Source organism: Pollachius pollachius, assembly GCF_949987615.1.
Source record: "Pollachius pollachius genome assembly, chromosome: 15".
Lineage (NCBI taxonomy): Eukaryota > Metazoa > Chordata > Actinopteri > Gadiformes > Gadidae > Pollachius > Pollachius pollachius.
The window spans coordinates 4,410,846-4,423,791 of record NC_136948.1 but is presented as its reverse complement, the minus strand read 5'-3'; the positions used below and the strand labels follow the sequence as shown (position 1 = coordinate 4,423,791).

General features: G+C 51.2%; 3 protein-coding genes across 3 annotated transcripts; all 3 read left to right on the top strand.

Moving 5' to 3' along the window:
* Window positions 1-534: 534 nt before the first annotated feature.
* On the top strand, window positions 535-1,299 carry LOC307086695 (nanos homolog 1-like; the record flags this gene model as incomplete). Its single annotated transcript, XM_079751995.1, has 1 exon — window positions 535-1,299. One exon carries the CDS (start codon window positions 535-537, stop codon window positions 1,297-1,299), a length of 765 nt encoding a protein of 254 aa, XP_079608121.1.
* A 3,458-nt stretch (window positions 1,300-4,757) lies between these two features.
* On the top strand, window positions 4,758-7,692 carry neff2 (neuronal intermediate filament family member 2; the record flags this gene model as incomplete). Its single annotated transcript, XM_079752098.1, has 3 exons — window positions 4,758-5,819; window positions 7,086-7,210; window positions 7,632-7,692. The coding sequence occupies 3 exons, from the start codon at window positions 4,758-4,760 to the stop codon at window positions 7,690-7,692; spliced, it is 1,248 nt and encodes a 415-aa protein (XP_079608224.1).
* A 2,400-nt stretch (window positions 7,693-10,092) lies between these two features.
* mrps26 (mitochondrial ribosomal protein S26) lies at window positions 10,093-12,771 on the top strand. The gene is made up of 4 exons (XM_079751996.1): window positions 10,093-10,436; window positions 10,876-11,022; window positions 11,617-11,740; window positions 12,157-12,771. Exons 1-4 carry the CDS (start codon window positions 10,216-10,218, stop codon window positions 12,286-12,288), a joined length of 624 nt encoding a protein of 207 aa, XP_079608122.1. The 5' UTR covers window positions 10,093-10,215; the 3' UTR covers window positions 12,289-12,771.
* Window positions 12,772-12,946: the final 175 nt, after the last annotated feature.

Below are 12,946 nucleotides of genomic sequence, written 5' to 3'. Positions count from 1 at the left end.
CCACACGGAGCGCAGCACCCGGGGGAAACAGAGCCAGGTGCCGCTGCTCTCCGTCTCCGTGAGACGACGGGGTCCTTCATGAAGGGACACCTTTTCATTCCCGTGTGCTTTTTTGGGGTAAAAATCCAAGCCTATTATTTGTTTGTCGTTGACGAATTGAAATGTTAACGTCTAAATAGGCAGTGTGCGAAACACCGCCATAACGGTATAAGACCGTTCAGACCGCGCTCTTTTAACGTGATAACGACCTTAATAAAACACAATGCGATCCTTGTTGTTTTCCCTCTCATATTATTTCCTTCAGATGATCAACTGGAGCCCGGGCCACGCCCCCTTGTCACGCCCCCTCGCTAGTACCACATCGCGCTCTGCTGCGCGTTCTGCGCAGACTAGACGAAGCAGCGGAAGAGAGCGGACCTCCCTCTCTCTCTACACAAACAGACACACGCACACACCGAAGCCGCGCTTGTTTTGAACCTGATTCGACTGCTCCTCTCGGACTTCACCGTCTCCACGGCAACAGCCCGTCCCGCCATGGACCTGTTGGACCACGGCCTATTCGGCGCGCGCTCGCCCTACAACTACACCTTCAACTTCTGGAACGACTACCTGGGCCTGTCCACCATCGTGGCGAAGAACAAGCTCCACCCGCCTTCCCTGAGCGCCAACTCCATCACTGAGTCCCTGAAGGCCACGCTGGGTCTGGACGACTCGCCGCTCTGCGCGTGCGTAACGGGGCACGGTGGCGGAGGAGACGCGCACGCAGACAGTTGCTGCAGCCGCTGCTGCTGCTCCGGTGCGCCGTCCGGCTCCACCCCTCCACCTCTCTCCATCTTCGACCTGAAGGAGCGCCTGTCGCTGCTCCGGCCCTACGGACATCTCCTCTCCCCGGGCGACGCCTCCCCGCAGGTGGGTGAGCGCGAGGCGACGTACAGAGAGAGCTTTGGCGCCATGGATCTCCACATGGGGCTCGCGCTGGACCGCCGACGCAACAAGCAGCAGCCGCACGTGCACAGCGGAAGCGGCGGCGGCGGCAGGAGCGGCAAGCCCGAGCCCAAGGTGTGCGTGTTCTGCCGTAACAACGGCGCGCCGGAGGAGGTGTACGGCTCCCACATCCTGAAGACTGCGGACGGCAGGGTTCTCTGCCCCATTCTGCGCGCGTACACCTGCCCGCTGTGCAGCGCCAACGGGGACCACGCGCACACCATCAAGTACTGCCCGCTGTCGCGAGACCACCCGAGCCAGCGCGCGGCGAAGGGGGCGAGAACGGTCCATCACAAGAGGCTCGCGATATTCTAGACGAGAGTGGGGGGGGGGGGGGGGATGAATGAAGGAGAAGTTGGTTTTATTCGGAATTTGAATGCTTGTTCGACGTACCATCTGGTGTATTGGATGCACACGACAAGTCGGGAGAAGTAGGCCTATATTAAAGGCTGTTAAACTCGAGTCTATTTTTCTTTTTTTCCTTTCTTTTTTTTTCACACTTTATGACGCGTCGTATAGCCTGGTTCACACGTGAAGCGTCAATGTTTGCGCTTAACTCGTTAGCACGTTCAACGGGCGCGTCACGTTTGGATCACGCGAAAGGACCAAAGCACTGTTCCCACCGACGACTGAATGAGCGCGCGCTCCGATTCGCTTGTGCGCTTGTCAAGTGCGCGCGCGCACGGCCGTGCATGTAAACACGGGACTTTCACCACAGATTGTATATGCAGCTTGTTTGATATGGATGCTACGTCTCCATGAATGAAATACTACTTCTTTATATTGAGCACAATTTTTGCGAGATATTTTTTTCTACCAAAGTACATTTTTGTATTCAAACTTAGCTTGACAGTAGCCGTATTGTTTATATTTTATGTATATTTTAGCGTGATCTCTCAGCTAGCTTTTCAGAGAATGTTTCCAAATGTTATAGAAAATGTTATATTCGTTATATTCGTAGGGCTACAATTACAGAAAATTGTCTGAACTCTGTCTTCTTAAAACTTAGGCTGAATGTTTTAGTGAAACACTTTGTTACAGACAGACTGATTTTTCTCAGTACTTAAGATTCATAATATGTATATTTGAAATTATTGTAAATGCAATGTGAATGATTTTAGTTGTGACGTAGACGCCTGACATTCCAAAGCCTTGAACATAAAATACAAGTTTTATGTACATTTTGATTGTAAATCAGTGAGGGATACGTTTGCTGTATGCTACATTTACACATTGTAACGCCCATGATTGATTTTTCTTTGAATATGGGAACTACCTTTTTAATAAAGTCAAACTAATTTGATTTAGTCTTCTCAACACAATTCTCAGTATTGGGCAGCATGTAGGCCTATGTCACACGATGTAAAACCGGGAATTGTATTTGTTCTTGGAGTTAATGAAGCTCAAATTATCTTTGAGCCACCAACGAAAGATGGCGATAATAATATTGAGTTGTCTGCGTTCACTCGGAAACTGCAACAGCGCCACCCTGTGGGCAAACCGTGCTACTGCGAAGAAATGTGCGATTGTGTCTATCGGTTTTCAGCATGGTCCGATCTTTACGCATTTTGCATCTTTGTGAAGGCTACCCGTCTGTATTTTTCGGCTGTTGGGTCAATTTTCTAAAGGTCATCTATAAGTTGAGACAACATCGATCACATTGAATGATGTTAAAGATGATAAATCTTGATTGACAACATTATTTCAACCAGGGACACGAGTAGGCTACCTCCTGCAAGTGAATCCTACAGTGTACCCACCTAAACATCCACATTGGATGGTTAATGTAGCTTAAAACCAAGGGGTCACGTGTTCTTACCTCAAGGTGTCTGAACAGCATCTCTTACACAGTCACAAGCCCTCTGTCAGCCAGAAACCGTCCTACACACACACACACACACACACACACACACACACACAGACACACACACACACACAGACACACACACACACACACACACACACACACACACACACACACAGACACACACACACACACACACACACACACACACACACACACACACACACACAAAAAACAGTCCAACACACACACACACACACACACGCACACGCACACACACACACACACAAACAGACACACACACACACACACACACACAGATCCAAAATGTCTGCTACAGAGTTTCAGGACATCTGAAGCAAGGTGTGACTCATCACTATGGGTTTCTAAAAATAGATCCACAACCAACTCAGAACCAGAGACAAAAGCACAGACAGAACCACAGACAGAACCACAGACAGAAACACAGACAGAACCACAACCAGAACCACAGACAGAACCAGAGACAGAAACACTACCAGAACCACAGACAGAAACAGAGACAGAACCACAGACAGAACCACAGACAGAAACACTACCAGAACCACAGACAGAAACTCAGACAGAAACACAACCAGAACCAGAACCACAGACAACCACAGACAGAACCACAGACAACCACAGACAGAACCACATACAGAAACACAACCAGAACCACAGACAGAAACACAACCAGAACCACAGACAGAACCACAGACAGAACCACAACCACAGACAGAACCACAAGCAAAGCCACAGACAGAACCAGGGACAGAACCACAGACAGAACCAGAACCACAGACAGAACCAGGGACAGAACCACAGACAGAACCAGGGACTGCACCAGAGACAGAACCACAGACAGAACCAGGGACTGTACCAGAGACAGCACCGCAGACAGAACCAGAAGCACCGAGAGAACCTCAGACAGAACCAGGGGGCTGTAATGATGTCATGTCTGACCTGCAGCATGCAGCAGGCCGTGCTAGTCCGACGGTCAGGGAAAGACGCATGTCAGAAGGAGCTTTAGGAGCAGGATGTGAACATCGGCCGTTGTACTGCTCTTTGAGCAGACAGGATAACACCATTACTGTGTAGTCTGTTCAGGTGTTGGGTTTGCAGTTTGTTGAACACTCTCTTTATCTTCCACTGTCCCCGCACTCGCTGCCTCGATTCATTTATTGCCTTCTAGAGTTAAACCAAACCCCAAGAGTGCAATGAAGAGAACGACTCCTCTCCTCCTTCCTCATCTCTCTCTCTCTCTCCCCCTCACCTCCTTCCACTCTCTGGCTCCCTCTTCTGTCTCTCTCTCTCTCTCTCTCTCTCTCTCTCTCTCTCTCTCTCACACACCTATGTTAAATCCTATGTTACAAGTCCCATTCCCCACTGTAACGAGTGTTGCAGTGGGTTGAGTGTCTAAAATAGGCGACACATGTAGAACCACGAAAGGTGAACTGAATGAAGAACAGCAGTGTGGATCCGTTCGAGTCATTTCTTCTCTGGGCCTTTTATTACGAAAAGGTAGTGGAATAAAAAAAACCTGCCCTACCACGCATACTCTGTCGGAAACGGATGAGCAACACCCTGAGAACCAACAGCTCTCCTCCTCACTGCAGCACTCTCTGATTGGTCGGCGAAAGCGCTGATGCTCTGTGTGTGTGTAGGTGTGTGTGTGTCTGGCTGTGTGTGTGTGTGTGTGTCTCGGTGTGTGTGTGTGTCTGTGTGTGTGTGTGTCTCGGTGTGTGTGTGTGTGTGTGTGAGGACTATAAGAGGCAGCTCTCTGCAGCGGTCGGTGAGCTGGTGCAGTGCTACAGCGCTCGCCTGTTCTCAGCGCCGGTGTGCAGAAAAAGGGGGACTTCAAAAACCCTACAAAAACTTCCTGAACCCCGCAACATCCACAACCTCCTCACTACTCCTCCTCCTCCTCCTCCTCCACCGCCTCACATCCACCATGACCTACGACCCCTACTCCTCCTACCGTCGGCCCTGGGACGTCTTCCGCGGACCCCCGACCGCCCTCAAGCCCGCCATGTCCTCCTGCCTCTACGGCTCCTCGTCCCCCCGCCCGCCTCCCTCCGGCGCGGGGCCCCGGAGGCTCCAGAGGCCGGCCGTCTCCTACCCTTCCTCCTGGGCCTCCGCCTCCTGCTGGGGGCCGGCCGGCGGGGCCCGGGACCGGCTGGACCTGGCCCAGGCCAGCTCCCAGAACACGGAGCTGCTGGGCGTGCGCTCCCAGGAGCGGGAGCAGCTGGGCGGCCTCAACGACCGCTTCGCCACCTACATCGAGAAGGTGCGGCGGCTGGAGCTGCAGAACCGCGCGCTCCTGGCCCAGCTTGAGGCCCTGCGGCGGCGGCAGGGCGAGCCGTCCCGCCTGCACGCCCTCTACGAGGGCGAGGCCCGCGGCCTGCGCGCCGCCGTCGACGGCGAGAGCTGCGAGAAGGCGAGGGCCGAGGAGGTGCGCGAGCAGCTGCGCGGCGTCCTGGAGGAGCTGAGGGAGCGCTGCGAGGCGGAGAGCCGGCGGCGGCTGGAGGCGGAGGAGGAGCTGGGCCGGGCGCGCGAGGAGGCCGGGCGGGCGGCGCTGGCCGGCGCCGACGCCGAGGCCTCCCTGGCCACGCTGGCCGACGAGCTGGGCTTCCTGAAGAAGGTGTTCGGCGAGGAGCACGCCGAGCTGACGGCGCAGGTGCAGCAGGCGGCGAGCGTGGGCGTGGAGGCGGAGGTGAGCCGGCCCGACCTGTCGTCCGCCCTGCGGGACATCCGGGGCCAGTACGAGCGGCTGGCGGCCAGGAACCGGCAGGGCGCCGAGGACTGGTACCGCAGCAAGTTCGCCAGCGTGGCGGAGGCGGCGACCCGGAACGGGGAGGCGGTGCACGCCATCCGCGAGGAGACGCTGGAGTACCGCCGCATGCTGCAGGCGCGCTCGGCCGAGGTGGAGGGCCTGCGCGCCGTGGTGGACTCCCTCACGCGGCAGACGCAGGAGCTGGAGGAGACGCAGGAAGGGGAGGTGGAGAAGTGTCAGGTGACCCAGGCACACACGTGCACATGCACGGGAAACGCGCGCACGCATGCAGCCGCGCGACCATGCACGCGCGACCACACACGCGCGACCACGCACGCGCGAACGCACACATGCACACGCACACACGCACACGCACACACGCCACCCCCTAGTGGTTTCAGACTCAAGGGCGAAACTCTCTTTAGAGATCAGGTAGGAGGGGGGGGAGGGAGGAGTTGGGGGGGAGAAGGAGGGGGCAGTGAGGGAGGAGGATTGGGCACAGTCTCAGGACTGCAACCTTCTAGAAAGGTGTGTGTGTGTGTGGGGGGGGGGGGGGGGGGGGGGGGGGGGGGGAGGTCTAGAAGTGTAGGTCCGAGGTTTGATAGTCTAGTCCCTGGGTCAGGTAGTCTGTAGTCTGGTAGTCCTCGGTTTGGGACAGCGACTGAGCGATTATTAAGGAGAAAGAGGGAGAAATGGAGAATGCAGCAAAGAGTTTTTTTTCTTTGAGACACTACTGCAGCAATGCCACGCACAGACATACACATTCACACACACAAAAACACACACACACACACACACAAACACATTGACACGCATACACATACACACACACACACACACACACACACACACCCAAACACATACACAGTCACACACAGACACACACTCGCTTTATGCTTGAGGACCGGTGAGGAGGAGAGGGTCTGCCATGCTTTTTGGCAGAGCATCCTTGTGACGTCATGACGACCTGATCGAAGGACGAATGGTACTGAGGCTGAATCAGACCTCTCTCTCTCTGACCGTCGATTAAGGAGACAGGGTCAGTGTGGACTGGCATGGAACCAGACATTCAATAGAAGTACTCTGGCATTGAATATAAGTACTGTGACATTGAATATAAGTACTGTGTCATTTAGCAAGAGTACTGTGTCATTTAGTAAGCGTACTCTGTCATTTAGATAAAGTACTGTGTCATTGAATATACCGTAAGTTATCTGTCATTTGGTAAGAGACTTTGACATTGAATATAAGTACTGTGTCATTTAGATTAAGTACTAAGTCATTTAGTAAGAGAACTGTGACATTGAATAGAAGTACGAAGTGATGTAGTTCAAGTATTTTGAAGTTATTCAACATGGGATCGAATCTCTTCCCCCTCGTGATTAAAACCGTCCGCATCGCTGTCTTCAAGATGGCCGCCCTCCTGTCCTTCTGGGCTGTTCTCCACAGCCCCCACCACCGCCATGGCGGCGTTAACGTCTCCTTCCTCCCTCCTCCCCCCCGCAGATGCGGATCGGTGAGCTGGAGACGGACATCTCGGACGCCAAGCAGGAGATGTCCCGCTACCTGAGGGAGTACCAGGACCTGCTTAACGTCAAGATGGCGCTGGACATTGAGATCACCGCCTACCGGTAGGTGGTCATGTGACCCTCGGGGGAGGAGCTATTCTCCCGACCCCGTGCGACCACTAAGGCAGCACAAAGCCAATGTAATACAAGATACAAGATTCAAACACAGATTCAAAGGTCAAAGGACACCTATCCTAGTAGAACCATATCTGAAATACCCTGGGAAATATATGCATGTATTTATCTATATATTTATGTATGTATGCATGTATGTATGTATGTATGTATGTATGTATGTATGTATGTGTGTATGTGTGTATGTACAGTATGTATGAATGTATGCATGTATGTACCGTATGTTCTGTATGTGTGTAGTGCCTCTGTCTGTCCATCGGCCCGTATGTCTGTCTTTCTGTCTGTCTGTCCTTCCGTCTGGTTCCATGTCTGTTCTCATTTCAAGTCTTTCTTTTGTTCATCCTTCCAGGAAACTCTTGGAGGGGGAGGAGTTTCGGCTGGCCTATCCGGCGCCTCCAGGCCTGATGTAAGGTTTCAACGTCTCCGTGCCGACGTCACCCTGAAAACCCCGTTTCTTCAGGACCACCTCTCAACCCTGACCCAACCCCAACCCCTACTCCTCCCGATCGCTAACGCTTTAACTCTTTTACATTCTCCCCCCCTGACCCCCAAACTCCCCCTTACTCCTCCCTTACTCCCCCTTCCCCCCCCAAACTCCCCCCTTACTCCTCCTAACTACCCCCTAACTCCCCGAAACTCCCTCATGACCCCCAAAACATTTGACCCCAACAGCAGCTCATTCTTCTTAAGTCAGATGTGCCCTTGTTATTCAAGAGGTCTCCAAGGAAGTCCCCCTTCTTCTACACACATACTGACACAACACAAACACACACACACGCAACCTCGCACACACATAGAGACACACACACACACACACACACACACACACACAAACACACAAAAGCATGAAAAACGGCGCGCTGTGGAACGCAGAGCGGCCGCCAAGTCGTTAGTCATTAGTTAATTAATAAGTCAATTAGTTAATTAATAACCGATAGCTATTGGCTGGACAGCGATATGCTCCTGGCTGAGTTCTCCTTCGTTGGCCACCGCTGAGGGCCCCAACCCCAGGATCCTCACCGGGCCCCCATCACTGGCCCCTCACTGCGCAAACATTTTACCAGATGTGTGCGATTGAGTGCCACGCTCACATGTCTCTTGACGCTGGGACCTGATCGGTAGTTTAACGAACGCAAACTCTGCCAACCGGCCATGTGTTGTCCCTCGCCCTGGACCACTAATCCTAACCGGTTAGTGGACTGGTAACCTTAAACGTTTAGTTTCCTTTAGAGTAAATGAACCATTAGTTTCAATGTTTCTCTGACTCGTCGCTGTATTTGGTACACCACACACACACACAATGTGGTGTGCATACAAAATACCGCGTCAGGCTCGGTGACGCTGGGTTCTCGTTATGAGTCTGCTTGTGTTTATGAAAACGATTAGTGTTATGATTAGTTTTGTGTTTGGTTTGCTAGCTCATTGTCCTCCTACAAGCTAGACTATGAAACATGTTCAACTTGGAGGTAGAATAAGCCAGGGGCCGCAAGCAGCCATGCTTGCTGATGGAGCTCTGACTGCGGGCTCCCCATCTGACCCCAGAAGGAGCTCTGTCCTTGACCTGTGATTACCTGTAAGACCTACATGCTAATAAACGGCCTAACAGAACGTGCTCTGTGTGTGTGTCGTCTTTCCATTCATATGAAATAGGAATACTGTTCAATTTATGTTAAGGGTATTTAGCAGACGCTTCTATTCAAAGCGACCTACAATAAGTAGCCTACATTTCTCAGAAGAAAGAGAAACTATATAACGCTGTCGGTACAGTAAAGATGTTCATAGAACCAAGTGCCAAGCACTAACAATTTTAGGTGAACCCATTCCCCGTATACAACAAAGATAGCTAGGATAAGATGCTACAAAAGGCTAAGTACTATTATTAAGTGCCGGCACACTCAGCGTACAATAAGTGCATACATTAAGTGCCAGGACATACAACATACAATAAGTTAGGACATTAAGTGCCAGGATGTTGAACACACAATAAGTACGTACATTAAGTGCCAGGACTATTCAATAGTATGTGAAGAAGGCCTTTAATAGTAGTATAGCGATGCATTACAATAGATAAAATAAGCCTGCATGAATGAAAAATGCTCTGCTGTGGTTTTCTGTGGTCTGAGAATATTGATTTGTTCATTGAGAAGATGTATAACATTCACATTTAATTACTTGAAAACCACAAACCTTTAATCAATAACTGTTTGAGTGCCTTTGATTCATTTATAATTGATCTCTGTTGGCCCAAAGGCTATGATATGTGTTATTAATATTAGCATAATCTATTATTAATAAATATGATGTTAATAATTACAGGCTATTTCGGTTTTCGTCAGCCATTTCTCGAGGAGATGATCCGTTTTGATGCTCTCTTTCAGTGAACAAACACAGAGGTTCACAGCACTGCAGCATATCCCATAATTCCTGCTTTCTCTAGCGTGTCTGAGGAATTATAAATAGAAGTCGATTTCAGTTCACTCCACATTCACATTGAGGGGCGGATACTTTGTCTCTTTAGATGTTTCCATGGGAGATAATCCATTGAATTAAGATTGGATAAAGATGTATTCATAAATAATGAAAAGGCTGAATAGACCAATTGTTCTACATATTATGTTTAGCATATTTGCTACATCATGTGTGTGTGTGTGTGTGTGTGTGTGTGTGTGTGTGTGTGTGTGTGTGTGTGTGTGTGTGTGTGTGTGTGTGTTGAGGTGTAGTTGCTCCAGCCAGAAGACAGGGGGCGGTAGCCTCGGAGGTTTCCCCTTCCCTAAGAGGTCAGAGGACATCATCATGGCGTCCCCCTTGTAACGACAACATTGCTGGTTCAATGTTACGTGAACCCGAAAGAGAAACGGCCAAGCGTGGTATTTTTGTACGGATGAATAGACATATAAACTAAGGACTACTTTAACTATTCAACTGCGCTGACCATGTTCCAAGTGATCGGTGGAAGAGCCCTCCCCGCGGCCCGGCTGCTTGCCCCCCGCTGCGGCGTGTGGCTCGAGTCGGTCCGGGGTAGGAAGTCCCGCAACGACCCGCCGGCCAAGTCCAAAGAGGGGCGCATCAAGCTGCCGCCCCCCGTGGACCCGGCGGAGATGGTGGTCATGAAGGAGAGGTTCACGGAGTACAACCTGATCATGAGGGCGCTTCGGTACGTGGCTTCATATTCAGTCTGACTTTCACGCTGATAATCAGTCCAATAGCCTAACCTACATCACGAAGGGCAAACGTCAGTAAATATTGGCTATAGTCTATTTGAAGTGTTGGTGAAATGTAAAAGATTATCTTTTCGTGGCCATTTCCATATATCCTGTAACAGTCTAGCATGCAGGGTAGTCTTGTTTAAAATGGATTAAACTGTAAGCTCCCACTTTCATGGTGAAGAACAGAACGTACATAATAACGGCATACTTGATAACTGCTGCTTATTAAGAGAACATTATATTACTCTTAACAGGGATAACGAAGGATTGTTCATGTACGACACGCAGTAAAGAATTTCTGGATGCAGTTGAGCTTCAGTTTATTAACCGACAGCTTGACATCGAATCCTGATCCCTGTGTGTGTGTGTGTGTGTGTGTGTGTGTAGACTGGAGTTCAAGGAGGAGGTGCTGCGTAAGAAGTACGAGGAGGAGACGGGCTCCCTGGCGGAGGAGAGAGCCAGACAGGACGCGGAGGAGCACAAGATCCTGATGGAGTGGAACGACGCAGAGAACCGCCGCATGCTGAAGATCAGGTGAGGAGGAGGAGGAGGAGGAGGGAGGGGGGGGGGGGGGGGGGTGGACAGGAGAGGTGGGGAGGAAGAGGTGGAGGAGGTAGGGAGGAAGAGGAGGGATGGTTGTGGGGAGGAAGAGGAGGTATGGTGGTGGGAAGGAGGATGAGAGGTTAGGGGAAAAAGTGAAGGGATGGTGAGGAGGGAAAGTGATGAGGAGGAGGAGGAGGAGGGGGGAGAGGAGGTGGTTAGGAGTAGGTTGGGGAGGAGTGGGTTGGAGAGTTGGTGATGATGGAGTTTGAGTGGAGGAGATGATGTGCGTGTAGGAGAGGGGTGGGGAGGAAGAGGAGGGATGGGGAAGAGGAGGAGGAGGAGGTGTTTAGGAGTAGGTTGGAGAGTTGGTGATGATGGCGGTTGAGGGGAGGAGTTGACGTGCGTGGAGGAGCAGGGTGGGGAGGTACCAGGGACTCGGGGAGTGAAGAGCAGGGGGGAGGTGAGGAGGTGGTGCAGAAGGAGAATTGGGCTGACGGAGGAGCTGGTCAGCAGCAGCAGCAGCAGCAGATCTGTGTGCCGCGTGGAATAACGCAGACCTCCTCTTTCTCGCTTGTTCTGCTTCAGACAACTGCGCGTGCAGAAGGAAACGGAGGAGGCAGACCAGAGGAAACTGGAGGTGATCCTCAAGCGGGACCAGGAAAGGCAGGCGTTCATCCAGCAGAAGGAGCAGGAGATCCTGCAGCTACAGGTGAGGTGTTGTCCTCCCACACCCCTCTTCCTAAATTGGTCGGACTGTATATGTTCTCTTAATAAGCTGTTTTCGAGAGGTAATCATTCAAAAAAAAAATCGACCGGCTGCTTTACACACGATGACATTCGCTATCGATACCAAATGGTTATCGAAAGACCTCAAAGTCACCCAAGATGATTCCAACATTAGGGTAACCAAGGATAATCAAGATGATGTTGATAACCATTCATTTGTGTGCATTTAATCCGTACACATTTGATTCGAAGTCGATTCTACTTCTAGTTTTGATAAAAAAACTACCTCATGCCCTAAGCGTTCAGTCGGTAGAAGCGCCGGTGGGTTTGGGTACCAGTGAGGCGGTGGTCATGGCGACGGGCTCTGAACCGTCTACTGTGCTCTGTGGTGTGTTTCAGGAGGACGCCAAGAACTTCATCACCCTGGATAACCTTGACCAGCGCATCGAGGAGGCCCTGGACAGACCCCGCAACTACAACTACGCCATCGACCGCGAGGGCCGGGTTGTCAAACGAACCGTCCTGGACTAGGTGGACCGCCCCGGGCCAGACGGACCGTCCATGACCTGGATCTGGTCCCGGACCTAATCACAGACAACAGCCTATCTTTCTGTCTCGGGTCGGAATCCGACCGCCCTAGCGCTCGGATAGCGATCATCATCAGTCTTCCTTACTCCTGCGTTTCCAACGGGCAGGTGGTCCAGTCCAGCGGACCCTATGGGAGCCATCATCTTAAGGAATATTCGTTGCAGAAGGTCGTGGCATGAATTGAGGTGTTGAAAGATCGGGATTCCAGCGAAGGATGAATAATTAACGTACTGTGGTGTTGGATCGGACTGCTGGAACCGGAGACACTTCCAGTTGTTGGACCACAGAACTATGACTTTACAACGTTGGGATTTGTCACTGGGCCTCTTCATCATTTTAAGTTGGAAACACGGTTCGTGTTCGATGCCATCATAGAAGATATTTAGATATCTAAAGTCATATCTCTACACTCTATGTTCCTGTGTCGTCCATGTGTATGTTTAATAAACTTGAGTGTATATCCTAAACGGTTTGCGACGCTTTCCTTTTTTAAGTGGCGGTTAGTCCTGTTTATATTCCTAAAAATGGTATCAAAACGCAGCAGCGATATTAAATTATGGCATAGAACAGTTTTTGCAGTTTGACGACACATAAACTTGAC